This window comes from Anolis sagrei, chromosome 2 (genome assembly GCF_037176765.1).
Source record: "Anolis sagrei isolate rAnoSag1 chromosome 2, rAnoSag1.mat, whole genome shotgun sequence".
Lineage (NCBI taxonomy): Eukaryota > Metazoa > Chordata > Lepidosauria > Squamata > Dactyloidae > Anolis > Anolis sagrei.
Window position 1 is genome coordinate 243633301 of NC_090022.1, and position 26009 is coordinate 243659309.

Consider the following 26009-nt stretch of genomic DNA (forward strand, 5'->3'; position numbering starts at 1 on the left):
TTCTTATTCAGGTAGGATGTTGGAAAAAACAATGCACAGAGCATGATCATCTTTAACTCCCATTCTTCTTTGTTTCTATTTGCTTGTTTTAATATCTAGCTCAGGCATGAGCAAACTTTGGCCCTCCAAGTGTTTTGGACTTGAACTCCCACAATTCCTAACAGCCGTAGGTATATGTGTATATAGGAACCCCCGGTAATGCAGTGGGTTAAACCCCTGTGCCAGCAGGACTAAAGACCGAAAGGTTGCAGGTTTGAATCCGAGGAGAGTACCGATGAGCTTCCTCTATCAGCTCCAGCTTCCCATGCGTGGACATGAGAGAAGCCTCCCACAAGGACGGTAAAACATCAAAAAAAACACCCGGGCATCCCCTGGGCAATGTCCTTGCAGACAGGCAATTCTCTCACACCAGAAGTGACTTGCAGTTTCTCAAGTCACTCCTGACATGACAAAAATGTATATATGTGTGTTTGTGTATATATATGGTTTTGCGCATGCGTTGTAATATATTTTTTATTTTCTGGCTTTTTACGTCTCTCCTGCTGTATTTTTCAGTGTTTTGTGAGTGATGGTCACTCATTGGCCTGATAGGTGTATTGTGTCCAAATTTGGTGTCAATTTGTCCAGTGGTTTTTGAGTTATGTTAATCCCACAAACGAACATTATATTTTTATTTATATAGACTAGCCGCCCCCTGCCATGCGTTGCTGTGACCCAGTCTGTGTATATGTGTTTTGTGTGTATATATGTGTGTATGTGTGTATTTGTGTATATGTGTACATATGTTGTTTTGTACATGCAATGTAATGTAATTTTTCTTTTTTTTCTTTTTAAGTCTCTTTTGGTGTGTTTTTCAGTGTTTTTATGAGTGATGATCACTTGTTGGCCTGAGAGAGGTGTATTGTGTCCAAATTTGGTGTCAGTTCGTCCAGTGGTTTTTGAGTTATGTTAATCCCACAAATGAACATTACATTTTTGTTTATATAGATTATTTATTTATTTATTTATTTATTTACTTACTTTATTTCTATACCGCTTTTCTCAGCCCTCAGGCGACTCAAAGCGGTGAACAACATCAGTACAAAATATCACAAAACAAGTATAGGGCAATTAAAAACAATTATGGGATATCCAGGGTGGGGGAAAGAACTCTTTGTCTGTTTGAGGTAGGTGTAAATGTTGCAATTGGCCACCTATCTCAAACAGACAAGAGAACACTTAGAAAATGGGAATTCCAGACAAGAAACAATAAGGGCCAGCTAACACCACCCAACAAAGAATTCCCCCAGGCAGGAAGCAGCCAGGCTTTGAATTTGCAATGCCATTTAATGCTAATTGCATCATTCACACTTGCCTCAAGCAGACAAGTGTTCTTTCTCTCACCTTGGCCATTTTCCTAGTTTCCAACAGAGCTCACAACCTCTGAGGATGCCTGTCATAGATCCGGGTAAAACGTCAGGAGAGAATGCTTCTGGAACATGGCCATACAGCCTGGAAAACTCACAACAACCCAGCCTGACATTGTCTCATCAGACATGAATATACATTTCTAAGTGTAACTCCAGCCACAGGTATGTATGTATGTGTGTGTGTTTGTGTGTATGTGGAGTTACATTGTAGACAAGTATGTGCATCCTTGATGAGGCCATGAGAGGCAGGTGCTGCTGAGTGTGGCAAAGCCAAGGAGGCGGGCAGCGTGGGTCCGTCCATTGTGACTCCTTTCCCACCCACCCCTTTTGTGCTGAGGCATAATAGAGGCTGGGCCCCTTAAGGAGGGCGAGGAGGGGGAGCGCAAATACAGAAGCCTCATTGAGGGGCTTTGGGAAGGCGGAACTCCTCCCTGAATGGGGGGGTGTGCCCTTGGAAGAAGCCTATGGGCAGCCAGAGCGGCTCCCGCGGGCCCTCCCTCCGCGGCCACTTGGTACGTTCCCAATCGCTCTGCCAGGGATAAATAGCGGCGGGGCGCAGCGTTGGGTCCTCGAATTCCTCGCCTGCTGGAGGGGCCGCTGAGTGTCAGGAGCGGAAGATGGACCCCCCCGAGCAGACCGAGCTGTGCAAAGCCCACTCGCTGGAGGAGCTGATCCGCATCCTGCACCAGTTGTTCGCCGGAGACAAAGTCAATGTGGACGAAGTGCAGACCCTGATGGAGTCCTACGAGAGCAACCCCGAGGAGTGGAGCCAGTATGCCCAGTTCGACCAGTTCAGGTACCGGACGGAAAGGAAGAACAAGGTCTGAACAAGCTTCGGGGTGCGTCTGCACTGTAGAGTTAATGCGGTTTAAACCCTGGCTCAATGGGAGTTGCAACTTTGCCATTTTTTAATAGCCGCCTCTGTCAAAAAAGTACTAACCAAACTTACAACTCCCAGGATTCCAGGGCAGTTCAAAGCGATGTCAAACTGCAATAATTCTGTAGTGTAGAAGCACCCAATGAGGATGAATCTGCTTCCTGGGAAGTTGTCGCGCTAGCTTTTTGTAGGCATTCGGGTCCATCTGTGCCGTAGAAATCTTGCAGTTGGGTCGTTGTGAGTATTCCGGGCTGTCTGGCCATGTTCCAGAAGCATTTTCTCCTGACGTTTCGCCTGCATCTTTGGCAGGCATCCTCAGAGTTTGAGAGGTCTATTGGAAACTAGGAAAATGGGGTTTATATATCTGTGGAATATCCAGGGTGGGAGAAAGAACTCTTGTCTGCTTGAGGCAAGTGTGAATGTTGCAATTGTCCAGCTTGATTAGCATTGAATAGCCTCGCAGCTTCAAAGCCTGACTGTTTCCTGCCTGAGGACAGAAAACCTCGCAGTTACAATGGCCTCGCAGTTACAAGGTCTCGCTTCTTCCTGCCAGGGGAATCCTTTGTTGGGAGGTGATTAGCTGGTCCTTTCTTTTCCTGCCCTGGAATTAAAATGGCATCATGGGATTTGCAGTTTTTCAAGCCTTTTCTGCACAAAGTGCTCTTGCATCACCAAGAAACACATTCCAGGATTTCATTGCATTGAGCCAATATAATAATAATAATAATAATAATAATAATAATAATCTTTATTTATACCCCACCACCATCTCTCCGATGGGGACTCGGAGCAGCTTACATGAGGCCAAGCTCAAACAACAAATTACAATAAAATAGAACCAAAAATCCAAACAATAAACAACAACATAATTACATAGAACGTGTGAAAACATAGCAGTATAAAATTACAATAGGCACAGTCACAATGACAATGGGCGGGCTACATGTAATGGTTAAAAGAGAGACTGTCAAGTGGTGTCAAACTGTGTTCATGGTACAGTGTAGGTGCAGCCAAAGTAATATTAGGGAGGGGGAAAAGAATATGGACCCTCTTGAAAGCAGTGATGCTGCTGCTGCTGCTACTTAGGCTGGCTCTCTTTCCTTCATTCTTAAACCACAGTTTCATTCATACTGCAACCACTAAAATTTCCTTTTGGGCTCAGTTCGTTTGAAGCTTGGCTGTGTGGTCTTTTCTTTTCAGACTGCTGCAATTACAAATTTGCTTTCTACAGAGAAAGTGGGTCCTTTTGTAATAATTTGGCTACAGATCGCTGGGCGGAGAAGGTTTCCCCTTCTTGCTTGGAGTGAGGCTAAAGCTGCTTGGAGCTTATTGGCAGTTGAAAGATCTGGTTCAAAGCCAGGGAGTCAAAGCCAGCCACTTGTGGGTTTTTTTCAGGGATTCTTGTGTGCACCTACATTGTAGAATTAATGCAGCTTGACACCACTTTAACTGCCATCTTGATCCATCGCAGTCTGGTTTCAGGTCACAGAACAGAGCTAGACAGGGGATGTGTGTCCTCGTTGGTCCTCTTAGACATCTCAGTGGCTTTCAATACCATCAACCATGATATCCTTTTGGGACAGTCGCCAGAGTGGGTCTTGGGGGCACTGCGCTGCGTGGCTCTGCTCCTTCCTGGAGGATAGTACCCAAATAGTGATGCTGGGGGACACCTGCTCAGATCCCTGGGGTCCCACAAGGTTCTTCTTCTTTCCCCTATCCTCTGTAACATCTACATGAAACTGCTGGACGAGGTCATCTGAAGTTTTGGAGTTGGGTGTCATCTCAGATGACACACACCTCTCCTACTCTTTTTCATCCCATTCCAAGGAAGCTCCCCAGATCCTGGACTGGTGTCTTGCAGCTGTGATTGACTGGATTTTTTGTGTGTCAGGAGTGACTTGAGAAACTGCAAGTCGCTTCTGATGTGAGAGATCTGGCCATCTGCAAGGATGTTTTGATATTTTACCATCCTTGTGGGAGGCTTATCTCATGTCCCTGCATGAAGAACTGGAGCTGACAGAGGGAGCTCATCCACACTCTTCCCAGATTCAAACCTCTGACCTGTCAATCTTCAGTCCTGCCAGCACAAGGATTTAACCCAGTGGTTCCCAAACTTATTTGGTCTACTCCCTGGAAATTTATTTTTCTAAACCTCTTCTTTTTTTTATGCTTTTACCGCCCCCTTACAGTTCTTCATCGCCCCCAAATGCACCTGTGGCCATTACGCCCCCCCCCCATCACTGCAGTGATCACCAGGGGGCGGTAACACCCACTTTGGGAATCACTGGTTTAACCCATTACGCCACTGGGGTTACTGATGAACCAGATGAGGGCGAACAAACTGAGGCTTAATCCAGACAAGACAGAGGCCCTTCTGGTCAGTCATGAGGCCGATCGGGTGGCAGCCTGTGCTCGATGGGGTTACACGTCCCCTGAGGTCACAGATCCACAGTCTGGGGGTCCTCCTGGACTCCTCACTGATGCTTGAAGCACAGGTGTCAGCAGTGGCCGGGAGGGCCTTCACACAGTTACAATTTGTGCACCAACCGTGACCATACCTTGAAAAACCTGACTTGGCCATCGTGGTCCATGTCTTAGTTACAACCAGAATGGACTACTGCAATGGATTCTACATGCGGCTGCCTTTGAAGACTGCTCAGAAACTGCAGTTAGTGCAAAAATCAGCAGCCAGATTAACAGCTACCTATAGGGAGCATACCACACCCCTTTTGAAGCAGCGCCACTGGCTGCTGACAAGTTTCCGGGTCCAATTCAAAGTGAAGGTTATTAGCTACAAACCCTATACGCTTTGGGTCCAACTTATCTTCAGAACCACATCTCCTCCTATGAACCGGTATGGGCCTTGAGATCTGTTGGGGAGGCCCTTCTCTCGGTCCCACCACCGTCACAGATGTTCTTGGTAGGAACAAGAGAGAGGACCTTCTCAATGGTGGCTCCCTTGCTCCAGTATGCCTTCCCTAGAGAGATTAGTTTAGCACTGTGATGGTGAACCTATGACATGCGTGTCAGCACTGACACGCATGGCTATTTTTGATGACACGCTGACACATGTGGCCACATACAGAGAAATACACCTTATAAGAGCCAATCTAATTCCATCCTTAAATTTGTAAAAGGCTCTAGAAATTTAACATATGCATGTTTGAGCATTGTTCACTCCATAACTCAGCATGGATTATACATTTTTCTTATTTAAACTATAAATATTGCAAAATTATGGGGTTTTTTCTTGAAATGACACTCCACTCAAGTTATGCTCAGGTTTTTGATAAATTTTGACACACCAAGCTCAAAAGGTTGCCCATCACTGGTTTAGCATCTACTCTCCAAGCTTTTCGGTCTAGTATAAAAACATGGCTTTTTAGACAGACCTTTGACCTTGAGTAGATTTTAATGGTTAGACTCGAGGACTTAATGGTTTTTCACTCCAGCACTTGGATTGTTAATTGAAGATAGTCAGTTCTATCTGCAGGCACTGCTGCATTTATGAATTTTAAAAAAAATATTACATGATGTTTTATGTGTGTTTGCTGTTGTGAATTTTTGTCGTCATTATGTTGTTTATAGGCTTACGTATTGTTTGTTTTATGTCCGGCACTTGGAGTGCTTCTGTGCACTTCAGCCAACCTAGCAGTTTGAAAACATGCAAATGTGAGTAGATCAATAGGTACTGCTTTGGTGGGAAGATAATGGTGCTCCATGCAGTTTATTTTATTTATTTGCTTTATTTTTATACCGCATTTTTCAGCCTAATTCAGCGACTCAATGCAGTTATGCTGGCAACATGACCTTGGAGGTGTCTATGGACAATGCTGACTCTTTGGCTTAGAAATGGAGATGAGCACCACCCCCAGAGTCAGACATGATTAGACTTAATGTCAGGGGAAACCTTTACCTTTACTTTACCTAGTTAGATGAGGCAGCAGCATTCTTCGGCAGAGAAGGCTAAACACCTTATATAGCTGCAGCTCCTGTGCTTCCTTAGCAATGAGTCATGACTGTTGAAGTGGTGTCAGACTGCATTAATTCTGATGCATCCTCTATGTACACTAATTATCGGTACCTGTATACATCAACCCTTCATTCTTACTTAGAAGTCAGATTCATATTGTTGAATGCATTTCAACAAATCAGACATTTAAATTAGTTGGAGCTGCTTCACAAACCAGAGTGGAATGGTGACTTGAACAATGGACTAAGACTCAGGAGACCGGGTTTTGAATCCAGGCTCAGACACGGAAAGCCACTGGGTAGCCTTAACTAAGTGACCCTTTCCAAAAAGCCAAATTTCACCAAGAAAACTCCATGAGAGGGTCACTCTAAGTTAGAAATGACTTGAAGGCACACAGCAACAACATGGTTTGAAGATGTGCTTCAATGCAAAAAGATCCGGGTTCCATTTGGGTGCCATGTGGGTCTTCCAGATTGCACAAGAAGACTTAACATCAGCACTTGTAGGAACGAATTATAAATATATCATAGAATGCAGCAAACAAGACTACATTGGGACAGGGAATGTGAAATATTTTCAGCAGCATGAACTCTAGGCCATGCCGCAATGTCTTTTTATATCAATGAGCATCCATTCAGCTCATCCGTAGCTTAATTAGGCTTTTTACCCAAGAGTAAGAATTACAAATAATCACTTCACCTACATTCACACTTCTGAAAGTACTTCTGGCTCCTTTTCTTGGAGAATGAGTGGGCAGGTTATAAAAATAACCTGTTATTGTAACGTTCACTCAACTTTTCTAAGTGTATTTGTGGAGGAGGGACTCAGATGACTCCCGTCGTAACAACAACTGTTGTAGTGATAACAACCTGACACAGAACTGCTCTTTTGTCATTCTATGATGAAAGAGGTATTCAGGTGCACCATTGCCCAAAGTGATTATGAATACAGATAATAAACATCAACAAAATAGCAGAAGATTGACTCAGAGGAACGTAACAGGATTGGTTCAAGACGGGGGTTGACGACTGCAAGGAAATGTATGCTTTTGTGGCTAGACAGCTGCAACATCCTGCTATTCCATAGCAAATTGTATGTAGTACTTTGAATTTGTCTTCCCTGACCTAGTGTGCCCCATATGTGCCAATCTGTAGCCTCCATAATTCCTGACAAACATGCCCAAATGTCACATGGGTGTGCATGGTGGACCTTATCCTTGTTTTTCAATTGCTTTATACATATATGTAATAAGGTACCATGTACTGAATAAGACTGGAGGCAGTTTAGCCTGCTGATGTCCACAAACATAGGGAGCAGATCTTTAAGGGTTTTCCCAACTCACCCTGGAGATGTTAAGGATTGAAATGGGGCACTTCTCCATGCAAAGCATTTGCTTTGTCACTTTTTTTTCGTGTCAGGAGTGACTTAAGAAACTGCAAGTTGCTTCTGGTGGGAGAGAATTGGCCGTCTGCAAGGACATTACCCAGGGGACGCCCAGATGTTTTTTCATCCTATGGGAAGCTTCTCTCATGTTGCCGCATGAGAAGCTGGAGCTGATAGGTGGGAGCTCACCTCCTCCCCAGATTCGAACCACCAGTTTTTCAGTCAGCAGTCCTGCCAGCGCAAGGGTTACCAGAGTGAAAACTGAAGAGAGCTCCAGTACCCTTCATGTATAGAAGAGAGGATTGCAGCTAGTTGTGTGCTGAAATACCCATTTCTATACAACCATTAAGGAGAGGGTTAAAGTGCTGAGCTGCGGAACTTGTTAGCCAAAAGGTTGCAGGTTAGAATGCGGGGAGCAATGTGAGCTCCCGCTGTTAGCCCCAGCTTCTGCCAACCTAGCAGTTCGAACACATGCAAATGTGAGTAGATCAATGGGTACCGCTCTGGCAGGAAAGTAACAGCACTCCATGAAGTCATGCTAGCCACATGACTTTGGAGGTGTCTATGGACAATGGTGGCTCTTCGGCTTAGAAATGGAGATGAGCACCAACCCCCAGAGTTGGACATGACTGGACTTAATGTCAGGGGAAAATCTTTACCTTTACCTATACAAGCATTAGAGGTAAAAGAATTCCCTCTGGTTTTCATTCTGTCAACCCTACCTGTCCCAGACCAGGTGCTCTTTCTTCTAGGGCTGTTGGCTTGTTTATTCCTCACTGATAAATCTCCATGCAGTTGTGCTTTCTAAGTATAACAACAACGCTCAATAAAACAGTCATTATTAAACAGTGCAGCCACCACAAGTGGACTGAGTGAAATAGAAATCAATGTTTTCACTCCTTTCCACTGTGCTCCTCTTGAATTCACGTTAGCCTTGTTTGCTCACAGCCAAGGGAAGAGAATAGCTTATTCAAGGGTGAGGGGGTGATGCCCACCTCCCTTTCCCTGCCCATTTGCGCTCCTCCCATTTTCTGACATCTCCCGGCTTCTCCTCCAAAGTGCCACGCAGCAGCCCAGCATGGGAGGCAAGGAGAGGGCTGGGATCCCATAAACCAATCGTCGCTGCCTTGGAGCAACACCTCCAAAGGGAGAGACCAATGAGAGCTGGGCCAAGGGAAAAGCCTGCTTGAATTACCCAAGACAGCTAGTACTTGTTTCTGTGCTTCCACAGAAATCGATTGAGGGGCGTTGGCTAGCCTAGTGGAAAATATATAATTTAGAGATGGGCAGAAACTACATGTAGAAGTGCTAGTGGCTCTGGATTTGCTCGCAATCAGACAGTGATTATGACTACACTGTGTAACACGATTTTTTATTCCTGAGTTATAAATGTCATTTCCTAATTGGTTCTATCACAAAAACATGGAAAAGTTTATTAAACTGTGAAAACTTTGTATTGTCGAAGGCTTTAATGGCTGGAATCACTGGGTTGTTGTAGGTTTTTCGGGCTCTATGGCCATGTTCTAGAAGCATTCTCTCCTGACGTTTTGCCTGCATCTATGGCAAGCATCCTCAGAGGATGTGAAAACTTTGTTTTTGTGGACATCTTGCAGCATATTTTGCAATAGTTTTTCAACAACTATCTCATAGAATCTCAGCCAATTCAACATAGTTTGTGGCAGCCACAAAATCTAGGTTTTGGGGGTGTAATAATTAATTTCAAATTAAGTACCACACAATTAAACATGAAATAACATTTTCAAACTAGGAACAGAAACAAAATTCAAATTGTGGTACATAGTGTAATCAAAGGATGAACAAGAGCCATAACACACACACTCTCTCTCTCTCTCAAATGAAGCTAACGAAATCAAGAAAAGTTATGTAGAAAATGAGATCTTTAAGAACTTAGGACTACAACTCCCAGAATCCTCAGTCAAGATGGCCAGTGGGTTACAGCTAACAAAAAGAGTTGGTGACCCTGTTGGATAGGGTATTTCGGGGATTGTCATCCAAAGCAGTTAGCTCAGAGCAGGAGTAAAATGTGTGTTTGTTTGTGTGCATATAACCCCCAGTCCTAGGAACAAGAAAAAAAATGACCAGGTGACCATGTTGAAAGGCACCTTGTTCCTCAACTCTGCCTTCCTCCCAGAGTCACTTTGATTTTACCTGCCTCTACATTCATTGCTACTTATCTTGTGTTATATAATGTTATCACTGATTAGATAAGAGGAACAAATGGCTAGCTAGTAAAAATCAGGTTTTATGTTTCTAGATCTCTTGATAGGTTACTGTGGTTTCTAAGAAATGTTGAGTCTGTTGCAATATCTTTGACAAATAAGGGATTCCCCCCCCTTCCAATTTCAGTCCTCCATTTTTCATTTGGAACCGTCTCTTTACCAATCTCTGATAACAATCTCAGTTTGCAAGCTTGCCTTCATGTTTGGATTGAGCACTAGTTCAAACCTGTATGCATGCACCTGTTAGCATTTTTAGAAAGAGATAGCACCATCTAGTAAAAATACTTTAGCTGGGTGTGTTTAAAAATTAAGTTTTTATTTTCTGGGTGTGCATTTTGAAATGAATACAGCTGACCCTCCATCTCCACAGGTTCTGTATCCATAAATTCAACCAACCACAGCTCTAATAGATATATAAAAATCCTAAAAGTAACTCTAGATTTTTGCCGCATACTGAGCCCTACACTGATTTATAGGCATACCCTGCCCTTTCACAGATACTCAAGCTCTCTCCAGCAGTCCTTCACCATTTTATGGAAGTGACACTATTTTACTATGCCATGGAGCCCCTGGTGGTGCAGTGGGTTAAACCCCTGAGCTGCTGAGCTTGTTGATTGAAAGGTCACAGGTTCGAATCCGGGGAGCAGTGTGAGCTTTCTCTGTCAGCCCCAGCTTCTGCCAACCTAGCAGTTCAAAAGCATGCAAATGTGAGTAGATCAATAGGTACTGCTCCGGTGGGAAGGTAATGGTGCTCCATGAAGTCATGCCGGCCACATGACCTTGGAGGTGTCTACAGACAACGCTGGCTCTTTGGCTTAGAAATGGAGATGAACACCAACCCCCAGAGTCGGACACATCTGGATAATGTCAGGGAAAAACCTTTACTATAGATAATTGGACTGGAGCATTCATGGGTTTGGGTATCCATGAGACCAAAGCCCAGCAGATACCAAGGGGCCACTGTATCCTTTTACCACTTGTTTTCTTATCCAGACTTTCCATGGGGATAATCATTGTAGCTTGTCATTCAAACAACAACAACAAATAGTTTGTGATGCCTTAAAAGACTAAAGAGTTTTATTTGATGTATTTTTATGAAGTGCTGTGCATTTCATCAAATGAATTTTTTCTTACACTATGTTTCCTAATCTTGGATTAGGCAAGGGATTCTGTTGAAGTCCTGGGCGATCTCTGGAATGGGGAAATGACCATGGCAGCAGACACAATTGCTCCAAATGATCCCTTCTCACAAAGTAGAGCTAAATCATCCCCTGGTTTACTAAGGAGCTGGCAGCAATTAAATGGGCAAGATGAAGACTGGAGTAAGAGTGGCTGAAAAGGTCCATCTGAAGTACTATTGTGGAGTAATAAAGCAGGAAAAATGCATTTTTCACCAATACCATGGCTTTGGCATGGAACCAATCAGTAGAGCTGTTTCGTGTGATTACGGCTCTAGTATAGTGGTTCTAAACCTATGGGTCCCCAGATGTTTTGGTCTTCAACTCCCAGAAATCCTACCAGCTGGTAAACTGGCTGGGAGAACCACTATTCTATAGTATAATCGGAACTAAAAGAGAATGTAACTCATGCAAGAGCCTATGATTTTGCAAATATGATCACTCAGATTCCCTCTGACTTAGACGCTACAGTTGATAGCTCTGGTAGATATAACCTCGACTCCTTCTTGTCTAATGTTGATGGAGGCTTTTCAATTTCTACAGCTTTACAAAGGTGAGGGCCTCCACATGTTCTCTAAACCCCTACCCTTCCTGGCTCATAAAACAGGCCAGAGGGGGACTGGTGGAGTGAGTCAGGGAAGTGATTAATGCATTGTTACATGCATCAAGGAGTCTGTGATAAGACCTTTTCCTTGGACCCTATTGTACTTGACAACAACAGACCAATCTCCTAGGCAAGGTAGTGGAGTGTGTGTTAGCTTCTCAACACCAAGAACTCCTGAGTGAGATAGATTATCTAGATCAGGCATGTGCAAACTTCAGCCCTCCAGGTGTTTTGGACTTCAGCTCTCACAATTCAGGCTGCTTGCCAGTAGGCTGTTAGGAATTGTGGGAGTTGAAGTCCAAAACTCCTGGAGGGCTAGAGTTTGCCCATTTCTTATCTTCATCAATTTCAGTCTGATTTCAGGCCTGGTTATAGACAGAGACAGATTTGGTTGCCTTGGTGAATGACCTACGCAGAGAACTGCTGGCTCTGCTGGACCTTTTGGTGGCTTTTGATACCATTATCCATTGTATCCTTCTGAGTCGCATTTCTGGAACAGGGCTTTGAGGTGTTGTTCCTCAGTTGCTCTGAATGGGCTGTTTTGGTGCAATGAGTTGAACTGCTGATCTGAAGGTTGGCAATTCAAATCCATGGGATGGGGTGAACTCCCCCTGTTGCCCTAGCTCCTGGCTAACTCCTTCCAACCTATGAGTAGATAAATAGTTACCGCTTTGGGGGGAAGGCATAAGATGCTCCAAGCAGTCACGCCAGTCACACAACCATGAGGTGACAATGCAGGCTCCTCAGCTTGGAAATGGAGAACAGCACCTCCCCTTGAGCCAGAGATGAGCACCGTCTCCAAAGCCAGAAATGAAAGGAGAAGCCTTTGATGTGTTTGTTTGTCTCCTTGTATTGTAACAAGGCATTGAATATTTGCGGTATCTGTTTACACTGTAATCCTCTCTGAGTCCCCACAGGAAGGAGGGTGGAATATGAATAAAGTGTTGTTGGTATTATTATTATTCTGGTGGGATGGTTTTAGAAAGTGGTGCTGGTCGATTCCTGTTCAGTTCCTTGGCCACAGGCTTGTGGAGTTTCTCAGGGTTCAGTTCAGTCCCGTCCCCTATGCTACTGAATATCTAAATGAAGCCTCTGGGAGAAGTCATCCAGAGTTTTGGGATAGAGAATAGGTGTCCCAAAATCAAGCAGAAGTCATCCTTCAAAGAGGCCCTTTTAGAGTTCTGCTTGTTAAAATATTAGATTATTTTAAGGTCTGTGTTGATATTTTTTAATGAACATCTCTTTTTTTACTGTTTCAGATACACAAGAAATCTTGTGGATAAAGGAAATGGAAAGTTCAATCTCATGATCCTATGCTGGGGGGAAGGCCATGGCAGGTAGGTGGCTTCGAATGGATAGATAAACAGACATGTCATACTGTGGGGAATGTAAATCTTCTCTGTCAGAACAAGCTGCTTGTAGAGCCATTTGGTGACTTCCTTCTTTGTGCTTTCTTACAATGGAGACAGGTTTTTCATTGTTCTAGACACTCAGGGTTTTGACTGAAGAGACACTGTGTTTCCCCTGCCTCTGTGGCAGCACTTGCAAAGGTCCTCTTCCTTTCACTTTTTCTAATATGCAGTGATTTCAGATCCCTACATATTTTCTCCAAGAATCCCCAGACAGTCTACAGCAGGGGTCCTCAAACTATGGCCTGAGGGCCGGATACGGTCCTCCAATGTCATTTACCCAGCCCTTGCTCAGGGTCAACCTAAGTCTGAAATGACTTGAAAGCACACAACAACAACAACAACAATCCTATCTCATTAGCCAAAAGCAGGCCCACACTTCCCACTGAAATACTAATAAGTTTATATTTGTTAAAATTATTCTTCATTTTAATTATTGTATTGTTTTTAAGTGTTTTTTGCACTACAAATAAGATACGTGCAGTGTGCATAGGAATTCATTCATGTTTTTTGCAAATTCTAATCTGGCCCTCCAACACTTTGAGGGACTGTGACCTGGCCCTCTGTTTAAAAAGTTTGAAAACCCCTTCTCTACAGAATGTATCACTGATATTGTTTTCAGTAGCCACTCCACTGCAGCTGTGGAGGTGGGGACTACGTCCAGAAACAACTGTAGTAGCCCTTTGAGAGAAAATATCCATATATTGATAATAATTCTGCTGTTGACACAGATAACTACTGTGACTTTCTCTAACATGATACTTAAAGGCTCTAGGCCCTAGACTACAACTGAAAAAAAACCCATATTCTGCTGCTTAGTCCCTGCATTGATGAGAAGCAATAAAGTAAAGTTGCTCCTTTACTTTGAGATTTATAATTAGCTCAGTATTTAGTGAGATCCCCCGGTAGTGCAGTGAGTTAGACCCTTGTGCCAGTAGGACTGAAGACTGACAGGTCAGAGGTTCGAATCTGGAGAGAGCACAGATGAGTTCCCTCTGTCACCTCCAGCTCATGAGAGAAGCCCCCCACAAGGATGGTAAAACATCAAAACATCCAGGCATCCGCAGGCAGTGTCCTTGCAGATGGCCAATTCTCTCACATTAGAAGTGACTTGCAGTTTCTCAAGTCACTCCTGACATGGAAAAAAAGTACTCAGTGACTAATTTGGGTCTTGGACCTAAATCTCACACTCTAACAGTCGCAATTTGGCAAGAAGAATACCAGTTAAGATGCTGTCATCCCACTTTTTCAGCCACTTTTAAAATGTCTCAGTTTGGTTTCCCCTTCCCATTTTTTCTCTTTGTCCATAGCTTTCTCAAATTACTGCAAACTGAGTTCAAAAATATAAAAGAGTTTTGCTTCCATTAAGTCATGGTGTGGAGAGGACAGGGGTGGTTCAAGCAAAATTCAATTGCTGCATCCTCTCTTAGCTTGTGTGTGCTTTCTCAACCAAAATCTTTGCCATCTCAACCAGTACCTGATGTTGCTTGGCCACTTGTGTCCCAGCATTTATTGTTAAACATTAGTGGATATGCACCAATGTGCCCAGCAGTGATTTGTGGAAAGAACTGGAAGATCTAAAAGACTTCAATATTGGCAGTGATAAAGACATCAGTGTCAAAATACCACTAGCCTTTGTTCTAATATTAGCTTCTTTGTTGCTGGAATCATTAATCTTCTACGAATGAAAAGGTTCATGCCCAATGGACCTTCATGTCTATAGTACTTTTAGTGCTACAAAGCTGCATGGGTTATCCATTTAATACCAACCACTGATTGTGGTTTTACTAGAAACAGATATTTTTCAATTAATTTGTAATATATTATTTTTATTATTTATTTACTGACTCAGTTGGTTTGTTACTAATCTGTTTTATAGTCAGGTTCTACATCCCTCACCCACCCCCCCCCCCCCCCCCAATTTCTTGTTGTTATATGAATTATGGGGAGGTAGAGATCAATGGCTCATTCCCATGATGGTTTAATGAATTTTCTCAAAATGTGGTCCTCCAGATGTTTTGAACTTCAGCTCCCAAAATCCTAACAGCTGATAAGATGGTTGGGATTTCTGGGAGCTGAAGTCCAAAACACCTGGAGAAGCACAGTTTGAAAAACACTGGTTTAATGTTACAGCCAAACCTGGGTATTGACTATTTCCCTTCAATTTCTTTTTTCTTGGTTGATAACTTAGACCAGTGCTTCTCAACCTGGGGTCCCCAGATGTTTTTGGTCTTCAACTCCCAGAAATCCTAGCGGCTGGTAAACTGGCTGGGATTTCTGGGAGTTGTAGGCCAAAAACATCTGGGGACCCCAGGTTGAGAACCACTGACTTAGACTGATAATAATAAGAGAGAGCTTATAGTATTTATTTATTATTTATTTACCATATTTGTATCCCACCCTTCTCAACCCCAAGAGGAACTCAGAGCAGCCTCACATATTGGCAACAATTCAATGCCTTAAAATAACATACAATTGGCAAACATCTACATTAAAAAGCAGAGAGTTAAAACATCTAAAAACAATTACATCAATTATTAAAATCACCTAAGCCAAAATCATAATCCAGGGCCATTCTGAATGTCATTGCATAGATTCTATGCACTGCAGTTATGCTCCAAAAGCTTGGTTCCAAAGTCATGTTTTAACTCTCTTTCTGAAGGCTAGAAGGGGAGAAGCTGATCCAATATCATTGGGGAGGGAGTTCCATAGTTAAGGGGCCACCACTGAGAAGGCCCTGTCTCTCGTCCCTGCCAATCACACCTGTGAACCTTCCTAGAAGATCTTAATCTCTGCGTACATACATCATGAATCCGGCACACCCAAACCTAAGCATGGATGCTTAATATTTGCTACAGATGTGCCTCTCAAGATTATGGATTTTTTTTTCCAAAAAGAGATTAATGAATTTTACTTAATCATTTTCTGTTTGGAGCCTGAAATGCTCAATTCACTGATCCCACTCTATAAAGAAAGCTAGAGGTCCAGGAGATTCATTTCTCCACAGAATTTTGAACAATTCTAGTTGTCACTCTTTTCTCTAGGACCTACCATTTTTTTTCAAACAGTCCAGAAAGAGACAGAAAATTTCCAAGAAGAAGGAAAGCCTGGACTAGTTTGGGGAAGTATGCAGGGGGAATATGGAGAAAGAGTGCAGAAAGAGTAGAAGGAGGGAGAGAGAATGAGGGAGGGAGGGAGTGAACAAAAAGGGGATGGGTACTAAGAGGATCTAAAATGGTATTTCTTCTAGTTAAAAATAAAAGACCATTGTCTGTTTAAATTTGTTGCACATGCAGAAGCAAATAGCCAACAATTCAGCTGATTCTGAAGGGAGAAGTGACAAAGTAGCATTCATTTCCTACTCCCAAACTCTGACGTGCCTATTTTCCATTGAAACTGAGCAAAGAATTTTTAATCTAACCTTTCCAATTTGTATCAAAAGTGATAGATAAGCTTTTGCACATTGTTTTCTTTTTAGAGTCTTAGAAGACAAGAAAAGCACATTTTACCATCAGTCAGTATTTTTAAATAGAAATTAAGCTCAGTTGGGAGGGATAGCTAATACTCAAGAAGAGAGAAGCAGAATTCAAAACAATCTTAACAGATTAGAGAGAGGGGCCAAAACTAGCAAAATAAAGTTCAGCAGTGACAAATGCCAGATACTTCACTTAGGCAGAAAAAAAGGAAATGCAAAGATACAGAATGAGGGACAGCAGTATGTGCGAAAAAGATCTTGGAGTCCTCGAGGACAGGAAGATTAACATGAGCCAACAATGTGATGTGGCAGCTAAAAAGCCAATGGGATTTTGGCCTGCAGAAATAGAGGTGTAGTGTCTAGATCCAGGGAAGTCATGCTACCCCTCTGTTCTGCTTTGGTCAGACCACACCTAGAATCACACTCTGTCCAATTCTGGGCACCGCAATTGAAGGGAGATGTTGATAAGCTGGAATGTGTCCAGAAGAGGCTGATTAAGCTGATCAAGGGTCTGAGGACAAGCTCTGTGAGGAGCAGCTCAAAGAGCTGGGCACGTTTTGCCTGCAGAAGGGAGGACTAAGAAGAGGCGGCTCAACCCATTACGCAAAGTAAGCATTTGCAGTATAGTTGATTTTGCCCAAGGGCACTCTTGAGGCGCTCTTTAGGGGAAAATAGACCTTGACATATGCGAGTTGTAGTTACTGTGATGTATAGTTCACCTACAATCAAATAGCATTCTGAACTCCACCAATGATGGAATTGAACTAAATATGGCACACAGAACTCCCACGATGAAAAGAAAATATATATCAGTGATTGGGTTTGGGGGGGGGGGGGCTCCAAAATCAGTGATTGGTTTTGGGGAGGGGTGCCCAATTACCTAGGGCTGCCTCTGGACATGATGACCATGTTTAAATATGTGAGGGGAAGTCATAAGGAGGAGGGAGCAAGCTTGTTTTCTGCTGCCCTGGAGACTAGGACACAGAACAATGGCTTCAAACTACAGGAAAGGAGATTCCACCTAAACATTAGGAAGAACTTCCTAACTGTGAGAACTCCCTGCCCCGGAGTGCGGCGGAGGTTTGTTTATTGGAGGCTTTTAAACAGAAGCTGAATGGCCATCTGTCGGGGGTGCTTTGAATGCAGTTTTCTTGCATCTTGGCAGAGGGTTGTACTGGATGGCCCACGAGGTCTCTTCCAATTCTATGATATTATGAACTGCAATCATTACAGGAATTTGAAGACAAAGCAGGTTTTAAGATCTGTATGTATGTATCTTGCAGCAGTTGGTGGGTTCAAAGTCAGTGAAGCAGTGCATGCAGCAAGCAAACCAGGTTTTGGTCCTGGTTTGCTATCCTGTATACTGAACCCTGCCTAACTTATTTTGAAGACAGGTTTTAGCACCTTGTATAGTTCCTTTAAAATTGGAAGCAAAATGTGAAAAAGCTGGACTTTGGATCCACCAACTGTTCACCTGCAAGGAATTCAAAATCTGCTATCATTCCTAGTTATGATTATTATGGACTAGTAATACAGCACCAGCAGCCACATCCCCATTCCTGTTAACATAATTCACTGCGCTCTTTTCCTTGAGGTGCAATTTTCTGCTAGTTTTTCAGGTCACTGATAAATATTTTGATCAAAATGGTCCAGCCCACGTTTGTCTTCTAGTCAGACACTTTTGGTGGTTAATAATATTCATAATAATATTCAATTAATCATAATAATATTCAATGAATTTCTTGGACATGTGATAAGAGTGCATCCTTTTATTATATGGTGCATTTGTAGTACTATAAAGAAGTCTTCCCACCCTACTGACTTCCTCTATTTTTGTGTATGTCCATATATAGCAGCATCCACGATCACACAGACTCTCATTGCTTCATGAAGATCCTTCAAGGAAATCTCAAAGAAACATTATTTGCGTGGCCAGACAAAAAGGGGGTTGGAGAGATGCAGAAGAAGTCAGAAAGGGTTTTGAAGGAAAATCGGTGTGCCTACATTAATGGTAAGTCAAAGATTCCAAAGTTAATCTTACATGAAGGATTATAATGCTTTTCAGTCCATTGCATTTAAAGAAAAAAATGTTCGAGGAGTGTTGGGTTTTTTAAAAGCCACATGGGGACATTTCTGTTAAGTTGTAGATGTAATTCTGTTTAACCTTCCTGCTTACCTAAAAGCCAATTCACTTCTTTGTTATGATTTAATTGCAAGGAAAAGTGATTCCATCTATATATTGGGAACAGGATCTAAATTGATATGAATTAATTTATTTACAGTATTTATATTCTGCTCTTTTCACTCCAAAGAAGACTCAGGGTGGATCACAGAACACATATACAGCACACATTCAATGCCGTTATATACTGACAGGACAGACACAACACATAGCTAGAGGTATATAGGCTTTTCCCATTTTCGGTGTCTTGGAGGTTTTGCTCGATTCCGACCATGTGGGGTGCTGTCACTCCATTCACTGTGCTGAAGAGCCCTATTCCCAGACTTCCTCCTTTTTGATAGAATTGCCAGCATTTTTCTGGTGTTTACTTATGGCGCCATTAAAATACCCCTCTGCTTTTAAAGTGGTACCTATTTATCTACTCACAGCTGTTTTCAATCTGCTAGCTGGGCAGTGAGCTGGGCTGAAAGGTTGGGTGTTTATCCCTGATCCGGGCTTCGAACTGCCAATCTTTTGATTGGCAAGATTTATTGCAGCTAGTGGTTACCCTGCTGTGCTAAAGCCCGACCCAAAGCGAAGCTTCATTGTTACAAAAACAAAGCAGTGGTGCTTGTCAGTGGAAAAACTTCCAACCTTTGTCTCTCATGCCTCTTCTACACTGCCATATAAAATCCAGATTATCTGCTTTAAATTGGATTATATGGCAATGTAGACCCATATAATCCAGTTCAAAGCAGATGTGGACTATTTGCTTTGATAATCTTGATTATATGGCAGTGTAGAAGAAGCCTCAGTCAATTTCTATCTATTTATTTATAATTATGGATAGTTTATAGTGCTGCCTTTCCTGAATTTTCTAGTGACTATACTTTTCAAGCTTTCTAGTTACCCCTCTGCTTCATCTGTGATTGCACCATATTACAATGGCACTTAAGGTGCCCTTAAGTGAACTTGGCTGAGTGTTTTTCATTTGCAGGGAAATCTTGTACATTAATTCATAAGAATACTCTTCCATCTATTTCCCTGAGGAAATAACTGAGAGTTCAATACTTGGCAAGCAGCTATCACTAGGAATTAGAACTTCTGCCATGTTTTCTTGCCTAGACACCCCAATTTGGAAAGGAATCAAAAAGAAAATGTGTGCACGCACATGAGCCTGAACCACGCTCCCCAGTTTAGACTAGGGAAGGAGTGGATGATCTTAGTTAGCTCAGAGAAAAATAATATTTAAAAATCAGGACAAAAAGGTTTTGTAAAATTGTGTTATTTTTCATGTTTTAAAGGAGGTGAGAGGCTCATACCACAAGCTGTGTGTTACCCACATTGGTCTAGTACAGTGGTTCCCAACCTTTTTTTGAAGAGGGACCACTTTGACCAGGGACCACTCTCCAATATTCGTACCAAAAGGGTTACGAATCAGTTTTTGGTCAACTTTAGTTCAGTTATTTGGGATGCTGATTCAGAAAATTCCATTAGATAGACCACATCTGCTCTAGTTTCTGATATAGAACATATGCCATCCACTCACCCACAGAAAACCATATTTAAGAATCCAGTGCCTCAAACCTTATTTTAGGTCTTGTGGCCAACCAGTAGGCTGCAGCCCACAGGTTGGGAACTACTGGTCTAGTGTAATGCATTGTTTGTGGGACTTCAAAAACAGTCCACAATATGTAGTGTTTAATTATATCTCTGCAGGATCATAAACAAAACATTTCATTTGTTTTGTGACCATATATTTTCAGTTGCATGCACTTCTAATTGATTTTTAGTTCCAATTAAAAGAAATTAGATTTAACTATTAAGACCTGCTTTCCCAGCCCAAGGAAGCATTCAAATGTGTTAGATTAAAATGCCCATCATCCTGAATGAGCAACCAGGCTAAAGAAGGATGTCTTATTGCCATGAAAATAGGTTACATGAAAAATCATGTACATTCACATGTGTGCATGTATGTGTGTGTGTTACTCTTTGGAAATTAAGCATGTGTGAGTTGCTATGTTAGGACTAACCCAGACCCTGAGATTTCCAGGCCAAAGCCTAAGATCAAGTATATGTGATGTTACTGGACCCCAGTGAAGTCCCAAGGGCCAGCCCTTGGTGGTGGCATTAAGCATGGTATCTTAAACATTAATTACATCAACAAATGGGGGAAAATACACAATTCTCTTCACAACTTTAAGGCAGCACTTTCATCTTGAGATTCCTTTCTTTTCGCTTTAGCAGCAGCGAAGGCAAGCCAGGGGCAAGCCAGGGGAAAATGTTTACTTTTTTCCTACAAAAAAAAGCATCCTATGGGCAGTTTTGCCCTATTTAAAGCCCAAGATGTCTTTCTTCAAACAGGAAGTAACGTGCACTTTGTACCCATAATCTCTGCTTTTGTTTCTTGTATTCTGTAGACAGCATTGGCTTGCATCGAGTGGAGAACCCAAGCCATACTGAAACAGCTGTTAGTCTCCATTTGTACAGCCCACCTTTTGCATCCTGCTATACTTTTGACCAAAGAACTGGACACAAACAGAAAGTGAAAATGACCTTCTTTAGTCAATTTGGAGAAAGAACACCATATGTAAGTATTAGGATTTGTTATAGAAAGATATTTTTAATATGCTTGCTGTAGCATATTATTAAAAATTAGCATCAGTGAATACTTCATAGAAGCTAAAACTACTAAAATAAAAGACTCAAAAGAGTTGCACAATGCACACATTTAAAAGTGGTTTAGGCCACAAAGGCTTTCATAAAATGTATGTTTTGATCTGGTGACAACAATAGATGAGGATTGGCACCAGTCAGGTCTCCAAGAAGAGGACATTCTTCAAGTGGGATGTCAGAGCTAAGAAGGCCACATAGTAGAGATAGTGTATGAGTGAACCAGCTTAAATTATACATCATGCGAGCATCCATCCAACAGTTGCAGGAAGTTCATGCCCTTGTATTATAAGATCTGAGTAGAATCTCTAACAGTGGTGATGTCATTCTCTTGGGTCCTGAAATTGAAATATGTATTTCTTTGTCTTCAGTTTTCATCATTTGATGTTACTTCTACTGTTTTACATCGTACAGTCATATCAAAACCTCTTTAAAACCCCTATCCTAAATAAGTATTTAGCAACTCTTTCATGTTCCTGTCTTGAGTCTTAAGCCCATCAGAGAATATCAAATTTAGAAAGGATATTGGAAGAAATCTCACCTATCCATTCTGTTTAATGCAGAATTCTTTCCGGTGCATAAGACAATCAGACCATCCCTGATCAATGGCTGTCCAGTATATGTTTAAAAACCTTCAGTAAATGAAAACCCATTGCTTCTTCGGGAATTGTATTCTTCTATGTGTTGTCGAAGGCCTTCATGGCCAAAATTACTGGGTTGCTGTGAGTTTTCTGGGCTGTATGGTCATGTTCCAGAAGAATAGAATCATTGAGTTGGAAGAGATCTCATGGGCCATCCAGTCCAACCCCCTACCAAGAAGCAGGAAAATCACCTTCAAAGCACCCCCAACAGATGGCCATCCAGCCTCTATTTAAAAGCCTCCAAAGAAGGAGCCTCCACCACATTCCAGGGCAGGGAGTTGCACTGCTGAACAGTTCTCACAGTTAGGAAGTTCTTCCTAATATCCAAGTAGAAACCCCTTTTCTGTAGTTTGAAGCCATTGCTCCACATCCTAGTCTCCAGGGCAGCAGAAAACAAGCCTCCTCCCTATGACTTCCCCTCACATATTTATGCATAGCATTCTCTCCTGATGTTTCACCCACATCTATGGCAGGCATCCTCAGAGGCTGCATTCTTTTTGTCAGACAACACAGAGAGGCCATTGAAATCCACAAGCATGTAGATAATTTCAACAGAAAGGAATATATTATGAAAATGAACAAAATCTGGCTACCAGTATTTTTAAAAACTCTAAAATCAGGACAGTAAATAAAGAGGAACACTAAAAAAAACAGGGGCATTCCTGACATGAAACAATAAGGGCCATCTAACACCTCCCAACAAAGGATTCTCCCAGGCATGAAGCAGCCAGCTTTGAAGCTGCAAGGCCATTAAATGCTAATCAAAGTGACCAATTGCAACATTCACACTTGCCTCAAACAGACAAGAGTTCTTTCTCCCATTCTGGACATTGTTCCACAGAAACATAAACCCCACTTGCCTAGTTTCCAACAGACCTCACAACTTCTGAGGATGCCTGCCATAGATGCAGACAAAACATCAGGAGAGAATGCTTCTGGAACATGGCCATACAGCCCAGAAAACTCACAGCAACCCAACTCAATGTCAGGAGAGGATGCTTCTGGAACATGGCCATACCTCCCAGAAAACTTGCAGCTATCCACTGTATTCTTCTACTTTTCCTTTTGGGAGATTTCCTCCTTACAATGGTTAGCAGTTTATAAACCTGCAGTTTATTCTTTCTTCAGTTCCCATATTCTTCTTTAGAGGTCCTTTCCTCTATTCATTAAGATGAATGATGGTAAATGGTGACAGAGACTTTAATTTGCTTTTTTATATTAATTATAGAGCTTTTTGAATATTCTTTTGTTTTTAAATTCTTTCTTCATTATGCTGAGATTCCAATCTATTCTGCTTTATTTTATTTTGTTTTTCAGTAATAAGTAAACATCCAGCCATCCCCACATTCGGACAGTGTGTCAAAAAGTCTTGGAACACATGACCAACCATGATAACATTGTTAAATTGGGAGCCATGAATATAATCTCCTTGTCCTTTTCTCACTTGCATAATCAGTTTATATTTTGTATCACAGCTGTATTGGATATAATTGAAACCCTCCTGACAATAACTACACTTCTTTTTCTCTAGACAACATCAGTTTCACAAGAGAACAACTGAGAAGAGCCCAAGATCTGCAGAACTGTGCTTTTTTTTGGAACAGAAGAAGAATTGTACAGTTGGACCAAGTTGTGTCCGAATAATTTTTACCTAGGACTACAGTAGGAAAGCTTCATGGTCACGTAGATTCCTCTTATTTCTTGGACACTAAAAGGGGTAATGTCATGGACAACTGCGGGATGGACATAACAATATAATTGGGGTTCCTTTGCCACCCCTTCTCAGTTCTGCATTTGAAAGTGTTCACACAAGTCCAGCTTTTAATATGACTTCCCTCTTAGCAGCCCCAGCTGTATGAATTATGCCAACCTGAACTAGTAATGTAAATGGTTAAACTCTGGTCGACATTAACTTGAATTCATTAAGCTCAAAGATGGTCAACCTGCGGACTTCAATACTGTTGGATTGCAGCTTCCATCAGGCCTAACCAGAATAGCCAATGGGGAAGAACAATGGAAATTGCAGTCCACCATTGTTCCTCATTCTCTAGGGTCACATGTTACCCACTCCAACCTAGAGCATAATGCAACAGCATTGTTTTATCACGAGTTTACCACTCCAACCTAGAGCATAATGCAACAGCATTGTTTTATCATGAGTTTAATTATCTATTAGAAATTTTAAATCATTTATGTTTTTTAAAAAATTTCATGTCAAAGTCTGGAATATTTTTTAAATGGGAACAATAATGAACGTCTTGTACAATGTTGTTTTTGTTCTGGAGAAAACAGTCTGTAAAAATTGTTAATGATGTTCAGTGTGGGGGAATCAGCATCTTGTTTTTAAAACCCACCCAACAACTTAATTAAACCTGAATTTTGGGCACAAATGTTAAAACGAAGTGTTCTTCTATTCAGTATAAGGGATAAATCTGGTCAATGGGAAATACTGTGTCAGAGTTGCCAGATGCCTACCTTTAAAGTTGGGGGCGCCAGGAGGGCAGACCTTCTAGGCAAGGACTTCTTGGGGGTTGGAAGTTCCAGAGCCTCAGCCAATGAGGATGTGCCCAGGCCAGCTGGTAGTGTGGCAGCAGGTTTTCTTGGCAACTACTGCTGCCACCACCCTGCCATGCACTCACCACTGGACCAGGCCCAGGCACACACTTATTGGCCTCACACTGGTGCCAAAGCCCACCCCAGCCTTCCGACCTGCCCTTTGATTGAATTGGAATTGTAATGCCTCTGGTCAATGTAATACGCAAGACCAGTTGAAATGCGCAAGGCCAGTAGGGTAGAGGTGAGCCCCATTGGCCTTGCACTGGGCCAGAACCCCCACCTTTCTAGCCTTCCCTTTCAATCTGGCACCAAGGGGTAGGCCTTGGTGCCAGTGCGATTGGCCCAAAGGAGTGTGTTGCAGGCACTGCTGCTGGGTAAGAGAGGTGGGGTGGGGGCAATACTACCTGAAATACAGGACATGAAGAGCAAGAAGGACACAGAATTTTGGCTTGAAAATAAGGGTAAAGGTAAAAATTTCTCCTGGCATTGAGTCTAGTTGTGTTCAACTCTGGGTGGTGGTGCTCATCTCCATTTCTAAGCCAAAGAGCCAGAGTTGTCCATAGACACCTCTAAGGTCATGAATCAAGTATGACTTCTGCCGCCATTGCCTTCCTGCTGAACCGGTACCTATTGATCAACTCACATTTGCATGTTTTCAAAACTGCTAGGTTGGCAGAATCTAGGGCTAACAGCGGGAGCACACCCCACTACCTGGATTCGAATTGCCAACCTTTTGGTCAGCAAGTTCAGTAGCTCAGCGGTTTAACCCACTGCATCACCAGGAGGCCCAGAAATAAGGGACTATCCCTTAAAATATAGGATGCACGGCAATGCTGCATAGCAGTGGCCAATGGGAAGGAGACAGGAAATAAAATGAGTGAAATTAGACTTTCATTAAAACCGGGAAGCTGCCATCATATTCCAGTGAACAAGAATAGGACAACATTGCAACAAGCAAAAAAAATGTGGGAAGTCTATATAGATAGAGTCTATATATTTACTTAGTGTGTCCCCCCCCCCCCCCCCCGTCCCCCAGTTGTTGTAGTGCAAGCGCTCAGCTAACTAAAAGCAAATAGACCTGGTCACATGTTCCTTATTTTGCCTCCCAAAGTAAGTGTTTGTGAATAATCCTTTCATGTGGAAGCAGCCCCTTCAGCTATGATTTCTGTCTTAATTTTCAAACAGAAAAATGTATTCTTGGTGTGTGCTTGAATGACAAGCTGTGACTGTAATTGGTTCTTAATACTTAATGACATCGCCAGGACTGTCCCTAGGTCTCCTGTTCTGGCCCCAGGGCTTGGAACAATTCTTAACTGGTATCCCTAGAGCAGCATTTCTCAAACTGTGCTCCTCCAGGTGTCTTGGATTTCAGCTCCCCAAAATCCCAGAATTGTGGGAGTTAAAGTCCAAAACATCTGGAGGAGCACAGT

At 42.4% G+C, this 26009-nt stretch overlaps 1 protein-coding gene across 1 annotated transcript; it reads left to right on the forward strand.

Annotated features, from left to right (window-relative positions):
- Window positions 1-1931: 1931 nt before the first annotated feature.
- Window positions 1932-24413, forward strand: CDO1 (cysteine dioxygenase type 1). The gene is made up of 5 exons (XM_060761933.2): window positions 1932-2205; window positions 12924-13001; window positions 18402-18559; window positions 21130-21299; window positions 23555-24413. The coding sequence occupies exons 1-5, from the start codon at window positions 2027-2029 to the stop codon at window positions 23582-23584; spliced, it is 615 nt and encodes a 204-aa protein (XP_060617916.2). The 5' UTR covers window positions 1932-2026; the 3' UTR covers window positions 23585-24413.
- The last annotated feature ends 1596 nt before the right edge of the window (window positions 24414-26009 follow it).